Source organism: Genypterus blacodes, unplaced genomic scaffold, assembly GCF_046128005.1.
Source record: "Genypterus blacodes isolate CSIRO-AG114 ecotype Tasmania unplaced genomic scaffold, CSIRO-AGI_Gbla_v1 ptg000245l_1, whole genome shotgun sequence".
Classification (NCBI taxonomy): Eukaryota; Metazoa; Chordata; class Actinopteri; order Ophidiiformes; family Ophidiidae; genus Genypterus; species Genypterus blacodes.
In genome coordinates, this window is record NW_027467042.1 from 23,248 (window position 1) to 46,669 (window position 23,422).

The window sequence follows — 23,422 nt, forward strand, 5'->3', positions numbered from 1 at the left end:
GAAAGTGTGTGTGTGTGTGTGTGTGTGTGTGTGTGTGTGTGTGTGTGTGTCGTGTTTATAGCAGGGCACAGTGTGCATTAGCAAGGAAAATTGGAGCCGACTGGGACTGACTGAGAGAGAGAGAGAGAGAGAGAGAGAGAGAGAGAGAGAGAGAGAGAGAGAGAGAGAGAGAGAGAGAGAGAGAGAGAGAGAGAGAGAGAGAGAGAGAGAACTTCATCATGCACAGACATGATGTATGTATGTATGTGTAAGTGTGTGTGTGTGTGTGTGTGTGTAGCGCACAGTGTGATTCAGCTCTGCGGGTCCTGCAGCTTGTTAGTCATGCTCGTTAATACGCATCCGTTTTACGGCGGCCGCGTTCAAAGACGGACGCGGCGTTTCATCTCAGCCTTACCTTCATCACCCAGACACACACAGAGAGAGAGAGAGAGAGACCTGATGGAGGTGAAGAGAGAAAGGAAACTTGGGAGCGATTGTCTGGAGGCCTTGGACAGGAGGAATATTGTGTAAAGATATTTTACAGGGACAAAGTCAAATCTCAAACCAAAGCAAACAAAGAGTCCTGGCAGCTCACATGAAACTAATCTCACAGCTCTTTAATGCTGATCGTCATAGAAACCAAGACAAATTCCTTTGCTGAGGATGGAAGACTTCATACGTTTTCATCCCACGCCAAGAAACAATTTAAAACTTTTAGAATCGAGTAGAATAGAATCTAGACTCTATGTTCCTCCTGATGGATCGGCTCTCAGGTGTCTCACCCTTATGGCTCCTCTCCTGTTGTGACGTGGGCCTGAGAGCTGAACAGTGTGTATGAACAGTGTGTTTGAACAGCGTCCAAACAATCATGATGAGGCTCCTATCACTCAGAAGTTGGTGCAAACAGAGGGAAGGAGCTGCAGGAGCATCAGCATTATTCTCTTATAGAGTTTCAGCCGTTTTATGTCTTTTTGGAGGAGGTGAAGCAAACACACGGCGCCACATTGCACCATATTCTACCTGACACACACTGTTTGCGTGTGACCGCTCACTCGCCCTCTCAAACCCCCTGCCCTCCCTCTCCCTCTCTCCCTCCTCTCTCCCTCTCTCTCTCTCAGTCCTCCACAGGCACGCCAGCACCTCCAGGCCCAGAGAGGCTTTCTGGGGGATCAGAAACAGATGTGCCTCCTGCCCTTCTCTCTCTCTCTCTCTCTCTCTCTCTCTATTTCTTAACTCGCACAAAAACACACACGCCTCACACACACACACACATACATGCTGGCGGCAATTCAGAACCGGCACCAGGACCCCGTCGGAGTGACGAGCCAGGCTGACCCTGAGCTTGACCCCAGCCCGCAGCACCTCAGACAGGAAAGGGACGCAATTGGCTTCAGCTGTGACCCCCCCACCCCCACCCCCACACACACCCCCGGACCCCCACCTCCGCCCCCGCTCTCCTGCCCACCTGCCCCCCTCCTCCCCCTCATTAAGACAAACTGTTTTTAAAGGCAAAGCAGCTTTCACTAGCACTAAAGCCAACACCCCGGAGCACGGCGAGGGGCGAGGGGGTGAAGGAAGAGAGGGAGGGAGGAAGAACGAGGGGAAAGAGAATGTCGGAGCGACGGGGGTACAAAGGAGGCTCGGGAATAAAGAACAAAAGATCAAGGTGAATGAAAAGTTAAGAGGAAAAGAAAGGAGAAAAAAAAAAAAGGGCAGAGAGTAAGAAAAGCCAAACCGGGTGGAAGAGAGAGAGAGAGAGAGAGAGAGAGAGAGAGAGAGAGAGAGAGAGAGAGAGAGAGAGGCATATCACTTGCAGCTGTTACAGGCTCGCCTTCCCAGAATTCATTGCAACTTGGCAGGAGTTTTCTAATAAGAAAGGGTGGCGTCATGGTTACAATCATATCAAAACAACAAGGGGAAAAGAAAAAGAGGGATAAAGACAAAGAGAGAGAGAGAGAAAGGGTGAAGTCACTTACTAATAATGACAATTAAGTGTGTGTGATTATAAAGAGCAGTAAGTGGTGTGTTTGTGTGTTTGTGTGTTTGTCTCAGAGGCAAACTGCTGCCTGCACAAACAACTTATTTGTTTATCTAGGAACATACGCCGCTGACATATGGAAAGAGTTTGACCTCTGAGGCATCTCCCCTTCTTTTTAAATCTAACTTTCCTCCTTTCTCATCATCCTCTCTAATCTACCCACGCCCTCCAACTCTTCACATCTTCATAAACACTCAGCGTTGTTCAGTCTTAATGGAAAATGTGTGTGTGTGTGTGTGTGTGGATGCCCGCTGGTGAACACTTAGGCCCATTTTGTGTTTTGGAAACCTGCAGCGGCCAAAAACCTAACTAAACAAAACAAGTATACAGATCTGAGAGTGTGTGTGTGTGTGTGTGTGTGTGTGTGTGTGTGTGTGTGTGTGTGTGTGTGTGTGTGTGTGTGTGTGTGTGTGTGTGTGTGAGTGGCAGGGCATGCTGAGGTAGATTAATACCACGGCTCAGAGGGGGGGCTCCTCCATTCAAGGTTGACTGATGTGCATCCCAAATTGATTTATGAAAACGGCCCTTAATCAATTATGTGTGGAGAAGAGAGGGGAGAGCGAGAGAGAAAAGGAGAGAAGAAGAAAGAGATGATCCAGGGGGGGTCGGATCGGGGAAAGAAAAGCAGGGATGGAGGAGAGTGAGTGTGTGATGCGTGGAGTGTGTGAATGATCCTGATATGTGCTGGAATGTGCTTCATGGACGCCCGTTTCATTCCACAGGTGTCCGGCTGAGGTTAGAGACGGGAGATAGTTTGTCAGGGAGCTACAAAGGGGTTGACGTATCCGGCCGATTCTTCAGGCGACACACTGTGCGCTCTGCAGCCGCCACCTTCATCTTCATCTTCATCTGCGGCAGCACAGAGTGTGACGGAGAAAGAGACGTACAAGCTCGAGATTGTCTTATGAACTGTGACTTTGAGACTGTGGTTGTAGTTTTTGTGCACACGTTTGCAGTGTAGTGGGGTGTGTGTGTGTGTGTGTATGTGTGTGTGTGTGTGTGTGTGTGTGTAGTAGTAGTCATAACGGCCCAATCCTGAGCTGGGGTGGTGTGTGTGGGTGTGTGGGGCCATGGAGTAGAGCGAAGCTGCAGTTGTTTAAAAAGCCCTTTCCCTGCTTTGCCCATTGTGCCTGAGACAGGGGTGTGTGGGGGGAGAGGGGGTAAGGGTGGGGGGAGTGGGGGGGTCACGCTGAGAGCTCGTTTCTCCTGCCTGTCAGAACTCTATCTGGGATCCAGCCGGAACTAATCAACTCCAATAGGCCTCCCCATTACCCAGGATGCACTGGGCCACGGGGTTGGGGGCTGCAGGGCCGGTGGGAAACAGAGAGGGGAAGAGAAGGAGAGCGACCCCCCCCCCCCCCCACACACACACACACACACACACACACACCCACAACTATGTCCACTCCACACACACACACACACACACACACACTCCGTACTCCACCAGCCCGTGCAGCACACACAACACTCCCACTGTTTCACACTGAAGCAATAATAAACACTTGCAATAATATTTTCACAGCAAGCAACAGCCTGCTTCAGATCAGAACCTCGCACAGCTGCATGGTGCACTCCTACACACATGGGCACCCACACACACTCACACATACACACACGCCAAGAATACACAGAAACACACACACACACACACACAGCGCACACGTGTGCACACATGCACAATGCCTTTAAAAGGTTCCCTCCTCACACACATTCACACCGTCCACTTTCTGACTCTAAGAACATTTTAAAGGAAGCTTTGGTTGAAAAATACAACAAACGCACAAAACAGCTTCAGTCTACGTGATTACATTTTGATATTCAACACTGTGTATCTGCATGTAAACAAACCCATCTGCATTAGAGACACACAGTGTGTTTCTGTGTGTCCCGCTGGATTGCGTGTTAATCACATTTGTATGTTGTTACTGTATTCATTGTACTTTGGTTCTGTTTACTTTAACGCTACTATTTGTTTGTCGTACATAACTAGTTTGAAAACTGGGAAAATAATTCTGTGGAAACTCCTGACGACCCAATTACACCGCTGCAGTGCATGAATGTCGCCCCCTGGCGGTAGAAGAACTACACTGCAGCAGTAATGGTTAAAACGATTAAAAAGACTTTTAGGGACCCGACACGCCTAAAAATACATAAAGTATAATTATTATGCAGGATTACATAGATAGAAGATATGACAGTGATATGATGAAGATATCATCAACTCTCTCAGCTGAGAATTATGGTTTAAAGGCTAAAAATAATAAAAGAAAGAAGGAAAACAATACTATGCTTTATTTCCTAACTATATAAAAACACACAAGTCCCTGCTGAGGTCTGCCGCTGCTACACAAACACTTTAGAGTCCACACTATCAGGCAGGGTGAGTGTGTGGACATCAGTGTGAGGGGGAAATGTGTGTTTTTCTAAGTGACTTCAGCCTCCTTCACTGAGGTGAAGTGGGGGCAGATTTAAATGAGCAGAGAAAACTACACCCCTTATGTCCTCAAGTCATTGTGTGTGTGTGTGTGTGTGTGTGTGTGTGTGTGTGAGAGAGAGAGAGAGACAGAGAGAGAGAGAAGGGGAGATTTCAACGTTCACATACGCATGTTTACTCTGTGATAACCTCTTCTGTTGTGTTTTGTGATCATATAGTGTCTCCTCCTTTAAGACTTTATTGTTGACCAATATGCTGCCTGTGTGAAACTCTGGACCTCCTGAGCAGTAAAGGGGGATGGAGGTGGTGGTGTTGGGGGGCCGTCACATGGGAAACTCTCCCGGGCCCTGAGGTGGAGGGGGGCATTGAGAGGCACTGGGCTGGGGTTAATCCCTATTCACCCTTCCCTCCACTCTGCCCAGTCGGGCATAATAGGCCCCACCCGCCTCCCCCTGCGTCTTGGTGATGACCCCTGACCCCACTTTTACCGCTGCTTTCCCTGGCCCCTTTATGCCTCCATCCTGTTATTATCTACAATATTTACTCCTTTTGATTTCCCTGCTGGCCATTGTCATCTCACACACAGCTCTCCTGACTGACTGGAAAACTCAAGTGCTCTCCTTCCCTCTCCAACGCCTGCAACCCCCAAACCCACAAGCAAACAGCACCTGAAGTGGAAACAAGCCAGTTTACCACCACTTACTCCGGGTTTTATGACAACAAAGAAGGAAAGAAGTCAATGAAGAGATTAACAAAAGCCAAGAAGTCAGGTTATGTCAGTGCTGTGTCACTGAAACAAACAAACCCAGATCAGAGTCAAGTAGACCTGAGCAGACCTGAGCAGACCAGTGAAGACCTAAATTAGACTACTAGACTAGGTTAGACTACTACACCTATAGACTAGAGTAGATTGGACAGCATTGTATTAGATTAGACTATGTATTATATTTAGTTAGGTAGATTTACTGCAGACTAGACGTGACAATTTAGAGACCAGAATAGAGCAACAGAACAAACCTAGACAACACTAGATTACACTAGATTAGACTACTAAATAAATTATGTTAATTAATTAAATTAGGGGAGATTTAATTATATTAGATTAGATTAAATTAATCCGATCCGGACAGTAGGTCAGTGAAGTTAGTAGAAGGTACCTGGAGTTGTCTGGGGACCGTCAACTCATCAGACTGCTGCGTCTCTCTGGTCAAAGACTCCATGCTGTCATCTGCTGGCGATTTTCTGCACTGCGTCGTTCACTTCTGCAGAGCCGAGGAGGGATTGGACGGTGACAAACTTCTAAACGTCCTGGAAACAACGGGAATTTAAAAAGCTAATCAACAACAACAACACTCAGATAAAATACAATTTGAATTTAGATAAAAATGAATCATGCTTGCATTTTTGTGCAGGGAAGAGAGAGACGGAAATGGAGGCTCCTTCTAATGATAACACACTTTCGCCATAAACGTGTTTAGAGACGAGAAGTGGCCTACAGCGCCATCCTGTGGGCAAAATGGTATATTACAGGTTACAATTTATCCATCAGAACATACTTCCACTTTCCCAAAGATACTACAATAATATCATATACCATATCATGTAATAATCCTGTGAAGTTTAAAGGTTACAATTAAAATTAAATTGCAATATAAAAATCTATTCTTTGGCACTTCACAGCGGACGAGAATTTTCACACAAACCACAGTAGACGATAGTCCTGCAGAAAGGGTCAGCACCTTCAACCATCCCAGACACTTCGCCATCCTCTTCATCATACTGGCAGGAGCATCCAGCTGGTCGCCTAGCAGCAGCATTCATCTTATGTGTATCCGTGTGCAAATGTGTTGCTTGTATGACATTATTTATTGAGATATTGACATATTGAGTCTCTTGAAACTGTGAAATCAGGAGCAAGCACTGGAAGCATCTTATTTCTAAGAATCGACACCTTTAATAGTTCATAAAACAATGCATAGATGAAAGAATTAAAACAGATATTAATGAAACGTGTGCAGGTTTGTGAAGGTAAAATCATTCTTCTCCTCTGGTCATCTCACGTGTTTGGACAGAGCGAACCAGCCTTCACACTCCCTCTGTCTGTCCACCTGGAGAGAAGCCAGAAGGGAACAGAGTGGTGAAATCTGAGTACATTCACATCAGCTGTACGTGTGTGTGTGTGTGTGTACCTGTGTCTTTCCATCCCCGGCTCCTCCTCCAAGACTTTGAGAAGCCAACATTTCACCAATCGCAGATCTGCAGCACCAAATCAATCAGTCAATTATCACAGATATCTTCCATCATCTGGCTGATTTCTGATTTCTATCCTCTTCATCGTACTCACCGTCTCTCACCGTCCTGTGAAGGCACCGACACAGACACCTCCGGGGTCCCTCCACTGCCTGAGGATGATGTGACACAATGAGTCGTGACAGTTCCAAGTACTCACACACACACACAGAGACAGACACACACACACGGCAGGCTGACCCACCGGCTGGCAGAGGGCTGAAGGCAGAGGGAGGCACGGGGGAGACAGAGGGGGACCTCTTAGCTGAGACGCTCTGCTTCTGCTCCTCGATGAGCTCCAGCAGTCGACTCCTGGCCGCTGCATTCTGCCTGTTGAGCTCCAGGAGGCGCTGTTCCACGCTGCTCACACTGCGGACAGCCTGAGAAGATGTCTGAGCAAAACACAGATCCTAAATGAGTGTGTGAACTTAAGCAAGACGACAAACAACAACAAATGTACGGCCCGAGGGGAATTTGTTGCAGCAAACCTCCACAAAGCCTGTAAACACATAAACACGCTCCAAACATCACGTATGAACAGAGGAGCACCGGCTGACCTGATGAGTCACTCGCCCTCCTTCAGCAGTCTGAATCTGCTGTGTGTTCCTGGAGCTGGACATCCTCCTCTCTCCGATGCTCTGAGGCGTGACTCTGCCTGTGCTGCTGGAGGACGAGCCGCTCCGCCCCCCGCTGCTGTCAGGCGACCCCCCGACCCCTGACCCCGAGCCCTTAGGCTGGCTAAGCTGGGCCCTCAGCAGCTCGTTCTGCCGGCTCAGCTGAGAGATTTCAGCCAGCATGGCCTCATGAGAGAGCCGTGAGCCGGGGGAGAGAGGGTCAGAGGTCAGGGAGAGGGAGGAAGTGGAGGGCAGGCTTATTAGTGGGAGGCTAGACAGGCTGGCAGCTGAGCTACACGTGTGGACACCGCAGGAACTCTGGACGTCTCGAGTTGGAAGCTCATAGTGCAGCGGTACGGCCTGACCCACTGTGAGAAGAGAGGGAGGGAGATAAAGCGAGATCAGGAGTTCAGCTGGTGATGACAGAACAGAATGAGTCAGAGCAACAGGAACACACAACACTGACCACTGTGAGCGGGGCTGTGAGTCCGGCTGTCTCTCTGCTGAGGAGGAGAGAGGAGGACAGCAGGAGGGACAACATCACACTCAGACGGACACGCTGTACAAAACAAGAGGCAACAATTATGTAACATTTGCAAAAAAACAAAATGCGCACACGCACGCACACGCACACACACACACACACACACACACACACACACACACACACACACCTGGATGAACCTGTCCCCCTAGAGCCAGGACCAGCATGTCCAGCTTCTGCTCCAGCTCGGCCGTCTGCTGCTGCAGTCGTGCCTGTGAGTAACCACGGCAACATGGAGTCAGACTCATCACTCATCACAGAACAATCACTCCAGTAGAGATGTGCCGCCGGTCCTCACCTGCAGGGCGGCGCTCTCCTCTCTCAGCCCCATGGTTTCAGCAGTGAGAGCGTCGATCAGCCCCCTCTGCTCCTTCAGCTCCTCCTCCAGTCGTCTCCTCCCCTGAGTCTCCCTCTCTGCTTCCTCCTCTTTCTAACACAAACAGAGGCAGAGAGTGTGTGACACGAGGTACAAACGGCCATTAAACGTCACCATTGTCCCTCTAAAGACAGGGTGTACCTCTCTGTGGAGGTTCACCAGGCGGCCTAAAGCAGAGACCAAGGCCACAGAGAAGCCGGTCAGGCCTTGGGTTCTGCATCCCTGTGGACTCTGGGTCGACTCTGCTGCTGCCTGAGGACTCAGAGAATCCAACTGGGCCTCCACCTGGCCCAACATGGTCTGCAGCAGGCCCAGACCGGACTGCTCCCCACCCAGAGAGCTGACAGAGGAACCCTCCAGCCTCGAACTCTGAGAAATCCACTTCCTGGTCTTCCTCGAGCGACTACTGATCCTGCCTGAGAAACACAAAAAAACAACAGATGCTGCTCACGTTGTGTATCTGCTGCTTTGTGTTCATTATGTAAACACAGTTAGGCTCCTGGTGCTACCTGACTGGGTGGGAGTCACTTCAGGGTTCAGGACCTGAGGCGCTGGGACTGCAGACTCCTCCTCCTCCTCTTCCTCTGCATGGCTCCGTCTGGACCGAACACGCCGAACAGCCAGTGTAGCATTTAGAGCTGAAACAAAATGAAATGATCTCGTGGAGACGTGGTGACTATGATGCAGCCAGTAGGGGGCGTCGTCTGTACATCCTACCTGTTTGCTCTGACGCTCTGCTTGATGCACCGGGGGTTACAGGACCACCGTCACCGTCACTGCCCCCCTGCTGGACAGAACCGGGACGGGCACTCCACTGCTGGAACACTCTGCCGTTCTGTGGCTTCATGTTTTGTATCTCACACCTGAGAAAGAGAGGACAGGTGAGGAAACAATGGAGTTTGGAAAACTAGAGGTAAGAAATGAAAGACTCCTGTGTACAAAACCACTGAGATTGCCAGTTATTATTACCTGCGGCTGACATGATAGTTTGGACAATCATCTTCATCACTGTCTTCCTCTGAATCTCCTAATTCATTAAGAGCCTGGAATGAAGAAATGTACAAACACAAGTCAACACTACATCTAAGCAATAAGCAAAAAGGAAAGTTGGGATTATGTACAGGAGGAAACATATATGAAGCACTGAAACACACACAGACACACACAGACACACAGACACACAGACACACACACACACACACACACACACACACACACACACACACACACACACACACACACACACACACACACACACCTGTTGATCCATCATGGACTGGCTGAGTAGTGACAGCTGAGTTGGAGGATCTGGTCTCTGGAGCACTGGTGGCATTGAATCGGGGTCGAGGTTTGGAGCCATGGTGACACTAGGATGTCCTGCGGTAACACACACATACACACACACTTTTCTGTAAACAGGCAACAACAGGAGAGCTTTCAATGTGCAGGAAGAATCAGAACTCCAACTCCTAATCTGTAAAATCCAAAGCTTTTGCTCAAATAGGCTGGAGATTAGATTAGAGTATGTGTCGCTTGTTACCTGTCTGTCTGCGTGGAGCGTCTCCAAACAGGTCCTTGACCACAGACATGGCTCGGTCTGAGCGGGCCAGAACATCCTGCAGCAGGAGCTGATCAGAGAAAACCTGCAGGGGGACAACACACATCAGGACTCAGTTGGAATTACTGAAGCTTAGTGATGAATACAAGCCACCCTCCTCCTCCTCCCCTTCACACACCTCCCTGATGATGCTGAGGCTGGCCTTGTCCAGCCGTACAGGACTGGCACCGTGTCTGAGCTTCTGTTTCAGGGCTTTCTCCCTCAGCTCCCACTGAGCCGCAGCCTTGTTGTGGGACTTGTGGATCTCATGCCGGTGGATCTGGAGAAAAGAAGAATACGACAACGGACGCACATTTGGCTCGATTCTCAAATTAAAATCCCATTAAAGAGGAACAATTCACACACGGAACAGGCAGAGGCTCCTTACCAGCTCCTCTGGTGTGGACTTGTGCACTGTCAGGTCATTGACGGTGCTCTGAAAACACACAAAGACACCAGATGTTACTTCCTTCCTCACTCATGCTGATTTAAGACCTATTAAAACTACACACATTGTTACTTAACTTACATCTGATATCATAATAAACCCCAACACGTACTAGTACATAACAAAGCCACGCAGTATGAACTAGTAACCATCATAACAGTAATAATAGTTAATGTGTGTACTCACCACCCACTCTCTGTTTGGAGCTGCTGCCTTCTTGGGCCTTTTAGCTTTGCCGTGTTGATGTGAACGCCTCACAAACGACATCTATTTACAGGAAAACACGGACAAAACGAAGCAGAAACACAAAACCGGTCATGTTTTGGCGTCATTTTCCCCCCAAACACGCGAATCTGTGCAACATGTCTTGCTTTCAATGTGTTCCGCTTAGCAGTTAGCTCAAATGTGTTGTGTTAGCATTCGAATGGCACTTACGCTTTACGACTTGAAGACGGAACGTCTGAGACAAACGCCGCTTTATCTTTGACGTGAACGAATTAGGATTAGAAAAAGGTAAATTCAAACAGAAACTTCCCTCCTCGGTTTGGTTTGTTGTGTGTCACTTTTTTTGAACGGTTTTACGTCACGTCCGGTCTTGTTGCCACGGACGCCGCTTGACAGAGGTGCATTGTGGGAAATGTAGGGGTTTTTGAGCAAGAGCGCGAGAGTTGCAGTTGCTTTTACAGACATTGTCCACTTGGTGGTGTAGTTGTTCAATTTACTGTAAACTCCCCTACAAACCATGTGCGATAGACAACGAAAGTTAAATTGATCCTAGATGCGGAAATCAGTTTAATAGAGTACAACTACATACAAAAATACAAATAAAAAGTATCATTATTACTGTCATTAGTTGTAGTCGTATTAGTTTTGGTTGATTCCCAAATTATTTGTCTTCCTGCGTTGGAGTAAAACTCTGCATCACCGCTAGATGGCAGTGTCACCGTGCATTTCCTGCACAGGTGTTAAAACGGAGAGGAAAAAAAGCGTTTAGCAATTAAAAAATAAAGTGTGAATCTGTGCACATTTTCCAGGAAAGTTCTATTTATGTAAATTCTACCTCTCTCTTTTTTTACACATCAGCATTTGATTTTGTTTGTATCAATAATGTAAATCGTTTCCCAAATGAACTTTAAATAAACTCCCTTTCCTTATGGGTTTTATTGTGAAGGTTTTACGAGCAATTGGTTTTCATTCCGGCTACTTTAGTAATTGTGACGGGCTGTCACTGTGGTGAGGTGTTTTAATTTGCATCTGACATTGTCTACGCCCCTCTTTCTGACGCAAAAGTGGGCCGGACTCGACTCTCGTGTGCGCGCTGTAGTTCAATAGAGTTACACCTACACAGAGCTGCTTTACTGCTCATTGACGCTCTACAATGCTCACCAAACCACAGAAGTCAGAAAAGTTAACTTTGCGCTTGGAGCAGGAGTTCGCGGGACTGAAGGCTGCGCCCATCATGGATTAGACTTCCCTGTGGAAAAATCATCTGGAGCGTCAGGATCCACTCAGTGCTGGATTTACTCTGAAAGTTCACGCATATGGAATATTAGTTAGTGGTTCTAATCATCACAACTCCGTCTGCGTAACTTTGCTGCTCGCTTTGGACAACTCCTGGATCATTTTGGGCCATTTTCTTTGGAGACGTGGGATCTTCTAAGTTACGCACGGGATTTCTTTCTAACAAATGACATCTTCTAAGTGTTTCACAGCTCTCTCACTCCATCCCCTCCGTTCCCTTTACCGCACGGACCCACCGTATCTCTCCGTTAACCGGGTTAGTCGCGGGGTGTGAAAGCCTCTCTTGTCTCTTTCAGTGCGCCAGGGTGCGAACTTGTCTGAAAGGATGCGGACGGGAGGTTTCCCCATGTCTGTCACCGTGATTGCGAGCCTACTGCTGGTCATTATAGACGTGAAAGCCAGCGGGGAGTATTGCCACGGTTGGCACGACTCCCAGGGTGTGTGGAAAGAAGGGTTTCAGTGCCCGGAGAAGATCGATGGAGAAGATTCGATCATCTGCTGTGGGAAGTGCGAGCTGCGGTACTGCTGCTCCAGTACGGACGCGCGGCTGGATCAGGGGAGCTGCGACAACGACCGGCAGGCTCAGGAACCAGGAGCGGAGAGCAAGGAGAACAAGGACACCACCGCAGGTACCACACCAAACTTACCGTGTATATTAAGAATAATCGCACAAAACTTCTCCAAACTTCTGCTTAAGACATGCAAAGTGGTTAAAGAAGTTGCTGCCAATAGTTCCAGATGTAGAATGTTACATAAAAAGCCATCTCGTCCCTCAGTCCTCATTGGGATTTGACTAAATAACACAAAAGCTATGGAAGATCTCCTAAATGACCTTTAACCTCAGTGTGAATCCAGTCCACTCTCCTTTGTTCGCCCTCAAAACATTGCTTCCCCGGCCAAACCTTTATTTTTTCAGATTTCACTTGAGTGTAATTGAGATTGTCATACAAGCGTGTCACCTGCCAAAGGCCTCGAATATGATATTGTATATTACAGATATGAATGTTGGCTGCAGAGCGTGTAGAAGCTTTGGTTTCTGCTCCTCAAACCAGCAGGCCCCTCCGTGTGTGTGTCACTGTTACAGTTTCATCTGCTGCTTGTCTCGGGCTTGGCAACGACAGCTGCAGAGGAGACAGCAGACTGCCCAGAAAACCAGTTAACTGCACTCACAAATGGCAACCTCACTTTATAAATAGCTGTGTTTGTTCTGGCTGTAAAGGCACACAGGCCAGGGCTCAGATCACACCGTCCCCACGGGGATCAAATTTGGACTTGACCGGCTCCCCGGACAGGAGCTGGTGAAGGTGCTGACAGCTCTGCTTCATAATAAAGACAAAAAAAAGAAAAAAGCCTCAATCAAGTTATGTGTCGTTTCCTACCAATCTGCTGGATTCCCTTTCCCATCCTCTGGCTCCTCCTCCCTCTAATCCCTCCTCAGCCTCTCTGGTGTGTGTGGGCCCTACAGGGATTCACACCCTGACTTCTCTGGACAAACATCCTCATAAACTACATTTTGCCACAAGAGGAAATCCAGGAATTCCTTCTCATATGGGCGCTTTAGGCAACAATGCAAACCTTCACACAGTGATTACCCAAGCGGCGCTGCAGCCCAGGCTTCTATTTCCTCTTTAGCGCTGATTAATCATTGCTTACATTCTCACAAGGTAATCTAGCAGAAAGCCTGGCCTGAGCTGCATGATATAGAAGAGAAAAGATGGACAAGCAGATAAACGCTGAGCAAATAATGGACATGAAACCAAAAGGTAACACAGGCCTCTTCCATGTCTCCCTGGAGGATACACAGCACGCCCTCTCTTAGACTTCATCTGTCATTTGCTGAAACTATCATACCTTATCACCCCAGGAAGAGGTATATACATTTCCATCCAGTGGACGGCAGCCAAAGTAATGTAAAGGAAAGCAGTCTTTTCCTCTCCGGCAAGGCCCCCGGTTTGGACATTTCATTCATTTCTCAAAGCCTTGCAGCCTATTAATCATGGCGCAAAGATACACACGGCGACGTCAATGGATAAGGGGCAGGAAATTATTAATGTGCTCAACATGAAGAAACATATGGTATTTAGCAACAGGAGAATGCCCCGTGGGACGGCCGGGGAGGGGGGGGCGGGAGGATTCGGGGGGGGAGTCCGGCCGGGGCCAGGGAGCCACAAAGGCTGTGCCCAAAACAAGGGCTTAAAGGAGAGAGAGAGGAGGAGGAGGAGGGGGGCTGCCTCTGCCTCTGCCTCTGCCTCGGCTCAACTCAGCAACAGGTGTGGAGGAGTGACAGGGAACAATAGGAGTGTTTCTTTCCAAAAAGGAGTCAAACGAAGACGAAAAAAAATCATACAGCTTAGAAAATGAGTTTAACACACAAGTATAAGTTCAAACATGTAAAGAAATAACAGCCAGGCCGGGTGAAAAAACACCACATTTGCAATCTGATCTGGTAGTAAAATGGCTGCAAAATTGAGGGTATTTTCTGTGCCGCTCCATTGATTTACAGTTTAGCGTTTTGGAACAGGAATTCCTCCCAGTGAAAGGCGATGAGGTAACATAAGACGAAGGTTTTTGCAACTACTAATCCTCATCAGCCATGCAGAAAAGGGAGTGGAACAACAGATCCCGAGGTCGAGGCCATATAAGTGCAGGAAAAGAGGCGGCTTCAACGTCTCCCTGGGACATTTCTGGCCTCGTAACTTATATGTGCTCGCCATAACCGACTTATTGAAAGAGCGGCGGGCGTTAAAACCTGTTTATTGGAAAAGGTGCGTATCTGTCGGGCCCCCTGGTAGCCTCTGAAGCTGACACCCTGTACTGTCAATAGAATAGTCAAACGGGGCCAATGTCACAATCCCCTCTGCCTCCTCTGCCACCGGCCTCTGCTCCTTTGTCACCCGGCCTGATTGTGTTACTCCAGTAATTACCCTGCCCCGTTATAAACTCCCCTTTTCAAATATTTCGCTACTTTTTCGATGAGCGTTCTAGAAAAGCTTTCTCAAGGCCGCCTGAGTGTGCATTTCAAAGAGCCCAGAGACAAAAAGAAAGCGATGCCAGTTGCCTCCTTCCCTCTGTGGCGTTCGGTTACACCCAATAACACGCTGGCATATTCAACCAGGAGAATAACTACACCCCGGGAACAATAAATCAAGACAAATCACTTCTAATATAACATGTTCTGTATTGTGGCGGCAATTGTGAGTGTGTGAGAGTGTGTGAGAGTGTGTGTGAGCGAGCATGGGAATGTGTGAGAGTGGAAAACACCTCGGGAGTGACCTCATCTTCCCTCTCACCCCTGCCGCTGCCAAAAACGTCCCCGCCAGTCTGCTGTTGTTGGGTGCAGACGTTAGATTTGCGAAGTTCGCCAAAGCAGGACTCTTCAGCGTAGGGATAAGGGGTTTGTAGATAGAAAGGAAAGGTCAGCGAGGAAAGAAGGAGCAGATCTAGAGGCACGTTCAGCGACGTTAAATCAGTCACATTTAACAACCTTCTCTAAGTAGAAGCCAAGGACTGGACCTCAACCTGAGAACTTGTTTTCAAAGGGAAGCTCATAAATAGCTGAATAAAAAAGAAAAGAAAGAAAGGGTCACAAATATGTGCTGGCAGTCCTGTTGGAGAAGGTCGCCCGTGCACACACACACACACACACACACACACACACACACACACACACACACACACACACACACACACAGGGGCTCAGGGTGAGGGAGGTGGGGGTCACAGCAGGGTGCGGAGGATTAGCACAGATCAAAACAAAGTTAATAACCGCTAATGAGAGCCGGGACTCCCTGGGGACTCAATCCGGCTGCACCTCTCTTTCTTCTTCTCTCTCTTAAACACTCCTCTCCACTCGCTCCTTTGTTTCACTGTCTCGCCCGATCTCCACTCACATGTTGGAGCTGAGCTTGTGCCCGGGAACTAAAGACGTGAGCGTGTGAGTCGGTATTCCTTTGAAGTTTAATGTATCTGTTTTCTCTCTCTCTCTCTCTCTCTCTCTCTCTCTAGTGCCCATCTATGTGCCGTTCCTGATCGTGGGCTCGGTCTTCGTGGCGTTCATCCTGGTTGGCTCTGTGGTCGCCGTGTGCTGCTGCCGTTGCCTCCGACCCAAACAGGAGCTGTCGTCAGGTGGAGGTGCGGGAGGCGGAGCGGGCGGCGGGCGTCTCCTGGAAACCATCCCCATGATGGCCAGCGCCAACACCTCCAGAGGCTCCTCGTCTCGTCAGTCCAGCACAGCCACCTCCTCCAGCTCCTCCGCCCCGCCCGCCGCGCCCCGCCCTGTCCCTCAGCCTCTCATGCGCGCCCAGGCCTCCTGCTGCCTGCCCCCCGACGCCAGCGTCTTCGTCAACATGCCCACCAACTTCTCCGTACTCAACTGTCAGCAGGCCACGCAGATCATGCCTCACCAGGGACAGTTCCTCCACCCGCAGTATATCGGCTACGCCCACCCTGTGACCGGCGCTCCGGCCTTCCTGGACCCCATCCACGGAGGCTACAGGCCCCTCCAATCCCCCTGCCCTCCCCCTCCCGGGGCCAGTGTCACCAGCGAGCAGAAATACCCTCCAGTGACTGTGTGAGGGGGCTGATCTTACACACCACTCTGCCACTTTGTTGTGAGGACTAACTTTGAAGTGTAACCTGTGAGGGCTGTGCCAGGAACCTTTGCCAGAGTGGAAAAGTAATGGCATGGAGTCAGACTCACATGAAGGACTCATTAAGCCTTTGCTGGCAGCGGGGTCTGCCCTGCTATTGTGTGTGGTGTGTGTCTGTTTAGTGTGTCATATGATCCCTTGGCAAGTGGCGGCGGGCTAAGCTCAGCCTCAGATGGAGTAAGAGATGGATGCATACAGCACACTTTGCTGTTTTTATACCAAGACACCGACTTCAAAACGGTGCCTAAAACTGCAGCTCTCCTTCCTGTAGTTTGAGTTATGACTGCGCATGTTGGGGTGTGTGTGTGTGTGTGTGTGTGTGTGTGTGTGTGTGTGTGTGTGTGTGTGTGTGTGTGTGTGTGTGTGTGTGTGTGTGTGTGTGTGTGTGTGTGTGTGTGTGTGTGTGTGTGTGTGTGTGTGTGTGTGTGTGCGCGCGCGAGTTTCGTTGCCGTATGTGTGCTGGAATGAGTGATGAATGGATTAATAGCAGAAAAGATGCAATGTGGGTACGTGAGTGTGTTTGCCATGTGCACATCTGCACTTGTGAACAGTTGTGAGTGAGTTTATACAAAAACCATGTATTTGTGTGATTAAGGAGAGCATGTGAAAGGATTTTGTGTATGTTTGTACAGTACAGTGTGTGTGTATGTGTGTGCGTGTTTAAGTGTGTGAGAGCGTGTGGAGGGATGTGGTTGTGTGAGTTGTGTAATGGGAAAAGCAGGTGGTGTGATGTGAAAGGCAGTCACAATCTCCCTGCAGACCATTTAAACGCTAATGAAGTGAACACAGGACATAAACTGTGACGCTCCACCCTGTTGTGCACCACCCAGAGAGGAAAAACTAAGACCCCAAGTCAAAAAAAACACACACACACTCACACACAACCACAGAATTAAAGTATCACACGAGGCCGGGGCAGTAAACGTACCTAAGAGGTGTGAGTAAGAGATTTGAGCTTATAGAAGTTAATTACACGGTGAAAAGCCATCTGCCCCTTCACTTCTCCTCTGAGATGTGTGTGTGTGTGTATTTAACACTCCTACAGTCGAGTGTATTAGCAGAGTGAGGTTAGACTGGAGAGCTCCAGCGCAGGTTTGAGTGATTATTTTCCACTTTAAAAGGCAGAAATCACAGTTATTGGCTACAAATTATTTTTAAATCACCGGCCAACACGAGCAGAGAACTCTCATCCATTCTGAACGCAGCCGCCTCTGTAATGGCAACCGGTAACTCAGTAACATAACGTGAGGAATGTGCCGCTCCGTTAAATCGGCAGCCTGAGATGTCGTGCCGTACGTGTGTGTACCTCATCTGTACTCTGAGCACAGAACTGTCTGAACTAAAGGCAGCTTGTGTGGTAGGAAATGTGTGTATAGGTGGATGATATGTGTCGGAATACAGCTCTGTTCTCCAATCTGTGAAATACAGCGACTTGATGCAGGAGGAACTTCTTTTTTTTTTCATATGGACTTTCAAGAATAAATGACTTACAATGAGATCTTGTGTATTAACCTTGCATTTGGTATAAAGTTAACACAGAACAAGAGTATTTTGACTGTAGTCTGTTGCCATGGGCCCTCGGGGCAAGGGAGATTTACACACACACACACGCAGTCACACACATACAGAGACAGGGCTGGGCTAAGAACACAAATCTGTGTGTGGAATGAGGTTGCGCACAGAACTGTCTCAAAAAAAAAAAAAGGGCAGGCAACAAATTCTTAATCCCCTTGAAACCGCACACACACACACACACACTCTATTCTACACACTAATTACAGTCATCCACAGACAGGCCCCGCCACCCACAGTGGACAGAACAAATACCTGTCACATCACCAGATACACAGGGGGGGGGGGGGAAGAACAAGAAACCACAACAATGGACAGTTTAAAGCCATGAATGCGTGTGGAGGTGCAGCTTTGGCAGGTTCCTCTCAAAACACGGCTAATGTGGAAAGCGGAGCGGGACGTCGGGGAGTCGTTGTGTTGAGGAGAAGCTGAAAAAGCCTAAACGGTTCCTCCGGTTCCTGCTCAAGCCGCAGCCCGATGGATTCTCCATACTGGAGCAGCTGGCTCGGGATCCGGACTGGGCCGCATCCAGGAAGGTGGGCGGGCATTGGGATCCCCAGCTGGACCCGGCGGTCGGGGGCCTGGGGTCTGTAGTAATCCACTAACGGTCGGTCTACCCTGACCCTGGTTTGTTGTTGTAGCAGCACGGGTCTATAGAAGAAACCATTACATTTTTTAGTGTTGATACAGGTCTGGGTCTGGATCCGGGCCTTTCTCAACAATACTTAACATCTCACATCCAGCAGAGATCTGAACACTAGAGATACAGGAATATAAATCCCAAAAGGTGATGAGTTAAAGGTTTTAGTGGAGAAATGTTTTCTTTCCTTTCACTTCCCCTCAACCGTGGAGGTGAGACAGGCTTAGATTATCATTAGTCAGTCTGTCAGTGAGACCGGGACGTTGAACAGGAGGGGTTAGCCTGAGAGAGCGACTGAGCCATAATTAGAGGATTATTGGTTCTCGACACAGGTTTCTGCTCTAATCAGACATTTGGTTTTTTTTTCCTTCCAGACTCCCCTTGACTAATGTTGTTTGGTTCCAACACTTGATCACATGATGACCCTTACAGTAAAGAAGATAAGACTCAGCCAGTCAGACCATGGATTGATTAGATTTAATGATTAGGACTCGTATGGACGACCCGTCTCCCGCCCCTTCAGCCTTGCATTCCTGAACCTGAGTGTCCTCCGTGGAGAACACGCAGACAACAGACTCACATTCAGCCAGAGAAACACATGATCCAGCCGAGTGTCTCGGTCAAATCCCCTTCCGTTTGGATGTCTAGTAACACTAGTTCAAGTAAAATATTCCCTCTAAAAACATCTCCATGAATGAAGTACAAAAACAGGCATTAACCAAAAGAGAAAAATTATAAACACATACACGTGTACACTTTATTTAATAAAAACCATCCGGTTAAGAATGGAATCCAACAGAGGAGGAGGAGGAGGAAGCTCTTAATGCCAGGCTGCTGTTGCCGCTTCCTACATCAGCTGAGCGCCCAGGCCAGACGGGCAGCGGTGCAACTCAGGAATCACAGGAGCGGTCGCAACAGATATGGGAGGGGGGGGGGGAAAGAAAACAACAAAAACAGCCAAACAGGACGAGGAAGAGAGACGTGGAGGCCGCCAAGTGGCTGTGAGACGGGAGGGAAGAATTGAAGAGAGAGAGAGAGGGGTGAGCAAGAGGAGGAAGAGGAAGGAGGGTTCCAGTGATTGCGAGTGGTGATCCAGGCAGAGTTGAGGGTGAGCGTTCTGCCTCAGTGGCATCTGTGTGGTGTTTGGCAGTGAGGCTTGGGGCTGTGATGAGACGGGAGGGGGGGCGGGGGGGCGGGGGGCCTGCGGCTTGGAGTGTAGGACTCCGGTGGTCCTGGGTGCAGGGAATGCCTCCTGGGCTTGTGTGTATGTATGCATGTATGTATGTATACGTGTGTGTGTGTGTGTGTGTGTGTGTGTGTGTGTGTGTGTGTGTGTGTGTGTGTGTGTGTGTGTGTGTGTGTGTGTGTGTGTGTGTGTGTGTGTGTGTATATATATGCCTGTGTGTGTGTTTATTTTGAAGTCCCCTCCCCACCCACATGGACTTGTGATGACAGACTCCCTACACCCCGCCTCACCAGAGGGGGGAAGAGAGAGAACCGTGGAAGCAAAATGTACACAAAAAAACACACACGGGACAGAACATCACACACATGCGCGCGCACACACACACACACACACACCCCCACATACACACACACACACACACACATACACATATGTGCGGGCAGACATACATGCACAGGCAGCTACAGACACACTGGAATGCACACGGGCGCGCACACACACATATAGCAGCACAAATTGCCATGAACCAAACCCAGTCTGTGGGGTATACAGATATAAGTAACAGTCTCTGAGTTTGACACGTCATGTCTGTGCGTGGATGCGATTGCTCATGCCTGCGCAGCTCGTGTGGGGGAGTATTGGTCCCTTCTCTCCAATCAGTCCTCCGAGCACCGGCGACGGCCTCCGTACCTAACCGTGACCCCCCCCCCACCCCGGGCAGAGGGGGGGGGGGAGCAGGCCATAGTTCCAATTTAAAGGCCACAGCGGGGGAGGTCGGTCACCCTGCGCAAAAGGGTGTCACACGAGTCTGTCGCCGCTGTCCCCTCGACAACCGTTTGCTACGATAATAAGCTGAAGCCTTGGTCGGGGTCGGTGCTAGAGGCTGGGGCGTTGGCGTTGGGTGGTGTCGTAGGAGCGCACCACCTGGGACTGGGACACCACCCCGTGCTCCTCCTGAGAGAAGGCGTAGCCATCTGGGGAGAGAAGGAGGAGACAAGATTTATAATCAAGGAATGCATACAGATCTGAAAATCAATTGGCACACAAACGGTTCCTCTTCCTTTTATTGATTTCTGCTACTTTACTGGTAAACAAATGTCTTATTTTCTCCTGCCTGATGTCTCCAGTACGGTTTGTCCGATGTGAGATCTCCCATTCCCCCCCCAAATAAAGTAGCAGGACTAAGTTTCATCATGGAAGCTGCACACTTGGGTTGCGTCAAAATAGTGTGTGTGTGTTCTGAAGGGGCACTCACGTGACACGGTCTGCTGCACAGAGTTGGAGCGTCCCACGCTCGAAGGCGCTTTCCTAAAGACTCTTGTCAGCAGATGGGCCCGTTCGTTCAGACTGGAGAGAGAAGTCAAAGGGAAGAAAATGTTATTTTACAGTTACGCCGCAAATGAATGACACAGTAACAGGAAGTCAACACGACAGGAAACACACTCGTCAGTTCACAATGATGCTCCGGACAGAATTTCCCCCGACAACAATTACATTTTGTCAAATTGTACCAGAGTATCAGTGTAACATTTGGAGTTCAGATCAGCAGCAGGTTGAAGAGTTTTGTCGTGTTTGTCCTTCAGGCTCATTTCAATATCGGTCAATTATTTGATGATGCAACAGCTAAACAAAGACCTGAGGCAGCTGCCGCCCAGATAGCTGGCGCTCGGCTTGCTTGAGTGTCCTTGAGGAGGATATTGAAAGATGCAATCCAAAAGCAAATTCCTCCTTCAGGCGTCAATCAGCTGTCAAAATCTAAAAGTGGATTTATTCCGGGCCAGAATACGGAGAGGGGGGGGTCAAGTTTGAGACTGACTGCTTCTGACATTCCCCGCTAACCCAACGGTAAGTTATAAAGTGGCTGCAGGGCAACAGGACGTCCATAGTAGACTACTGCCCCCCCCCCCCCCTCCCTCTCCCTCTCCCTCGCCCACCCCTCCTCCTCCTCACCTCCACTCCTCTATTTCCCCCCCTTTTCCTAGAGGAAGACTGGATCCTCTGTTCTGAGACCACACGCCGTCACGGCTCCTCTCCTCCCGTGACCAAAAATAACTAAACCCAATCCAAATTGCACACAAATGCCCGCACGCACAAAAATCCACACACACACACGCACGTGCACACACACAGGCACGCACACACACCTTCTCTCCAATCTCCCATCACAGCCACTTATGGCTTCAATAAGACATGAGACAGAGGAGGGAGATGTTAATAGCGGGAACATCAGGATTCCTGATTGCCGTGACGGGAAGTTGCTCTTTGCCAATCCCCGTTCTTCACCAGCCAATGAAGCGTGGAAATCACACAGGAGGGGTTTCTCTGGCGCATCCGCAGGGGCGCCGACACGACGATCAACACAGTTGTTGTGGGAATAGATCCAGTCTTCCCAACGTTCCATATTTCGGAGCGAGCCGTTGGGGAGTTTTATTACTTCACTGCTGGGGAAGAAACGTTTCTCGTGTGTTTGTCAAAAAAAGGAAAACAGCCCGGGAAAGGAAAAGGCCCAGCAGTTTTCTCAGCGAGCCTCGGGCCAAAGAAAACGAGGTGTGTTAGATAGATGACAGCGGCGAGTGAATGATAAGACGCTGAACGGTGACAGGACGAATAAATGAAGGCAGATGGATCGATGCGACTGAACTCTTCCTCTTTTCCACTGCGGCGTCGCTTCCTGGCAGACTCAGAAAGGAGCCCGAAAGATGCGCAACATTTAAACTCTTCCCCAGAGGGGCGGCCGGCGCTCTTAACGTGCCTCTCCGTCCCCTTTTTCCCAGGCCTGCACCGGGACCTCCCCAGGAACTACAAACACAGATGTGCTCCTTTCCGCTTCCCCTCTCTCCTCCTGCCTCCACTTTACTTCTCTTATCCTTTCAAAGAGAGCTCCAGTCCTACTTTTCACGGGGTTGTAGGCAGAGGTCAGACCGGGACAAGGACTCTCCTTAGGGGGTCCGGACCGGTTTGGTTACCCACCTTACTCCTCACTCTGCTCTGTTCCAAGACTCTTCCTTTTAGTCGTATAGTAGGATATTATCGGATCTTCCTCACAATTCTACTCCAAAACTACACAATCCAACTGTGACAACACAACTCTAGTGACGCCACAGAGCTAATCTGACTTTACACCACAACAAGAGACACAAACACACATAAACACACCAGGTCTGTGCAGCAGTTCAGATACTTCCACCTGTGGGAAGCGAACCAAAGGCGGAGGGATGGACAGAGAAAGAGTGTGTCAAAATGAGGACAAAGACAGGAAGACAGGAAGGGAAGGAGAGCGATGAAGTCAGTGGAAAGGAAAACAAACGAGGGTTCACTCCAGAGCAGCGTGCAGTGAGGCACACAGGTCGTCTGAGGTCAGAGTTCACACAGGGGGGGGTTCAGGTCTAAACCCAGGGACTACCTGCGGGAGCTTGGGGTCTTTATGGACCTCAGCTTTGGCTTCGGCGCTGTGGACCGCGCCGGCGGGGGGGGAGTTAGGAGACAGAATGTACGGCACATAGGGTCGGCACACACACGGAGCAACAATGAG

At 49.2% G+C, this 23,422-nt stretch overlaps 3 protein-coding genes across 10 annotated transcripts in view; 1 reads left to right on the forward strand and 2 right to left on the reverse strand.

Moving 5' to 3' along the window:
• Nucleotides 1–6,407: 6,407 nt before the first annotated feature.
• spice1 (spindle and centriole associated protein 1) lies at nt 6,408–10,885 on the reverse strand. Its single transcript, XM_076171306.1, has 18 exons — nt 10,758–10,885; nt 10,509–10,589; nt 10,263–10,310; nt 10,014–10,154; nt 9,818–9,920; nt 9,536–9,654; nt 9,247–9,320; nt 8,995–9,140; nt 8,787–8,915; nt 8,419–8,693; nt 8,200–8,331; nt 8,032–8,113; nt 7,824–7,916; nt 7,301–7,725; nt 6,945–7,135; nt 6,799–6,852; nt 6,644–6,710; nt 6,408–6,562 (listed from the first exon to the last, which is right to left on the reverse strand). The coding sequence occupies exons 2-18, from the start codon at nt 10,587–10,589 to the stop codon at nt 6,506–6,508; spliced, it is 2,217 nt and encodes a 738-aa protein (XP_076027421.1). The 5' UTR covers nt 10,758–10,885; the 3' UTR covers nt 6,408–6,505.
• Nucleotides 10,886–11,667: 782 nt separating this feature from the next.
• shisa2b (shisa family member 2b) lies at nt 11,668–16,882 on the forward strand. The gene is made up of 2 exons (XM_076171275.1): nt 11,668–12,472; nt 15,849–16,882. Exons 1-2 carry the CDS (start codon nt 12,169–12,171, stop codon nt 16,415–16,417), a joined length of 873 nt encoding a protein of 290 aa, XP_076027390.1. The 5' UTR covers nt 11,668–12,168; the 3' UTR covers nt 16,418–16,882.
• Nucleotides 16,883–19,979: 3,097 nt separating this feature from the next.
• atp8a2 (ATPase phospholipid transporting 8A2) overlaps nt 19,980–23,422 on the reverse strand; it is a 39,044-nt gene continuing 35,601 nt past the window's right edge. For all 8 annotated transcript variants that reach the window (XM_076171311.1, XM_076171310.1, XM_076171314.1 and 5 more), the window contains 2 exons: nt 21,146–21,237; nt 19,980–20,864 (listed from right to left, as the gene is read on the reverse strand). In XM_076171311.1, the coding sequence (XP_076027426.1) occupies nt 20,767–20,864; nt 21,146–21,237 (190 nt within the window). In that variant the 3' untranslated portion in view covers nt 19,980–20,766. The remainder of the gene's footprint in view (nt 20,865–21,145; nt 21,238–23,422) is intronic.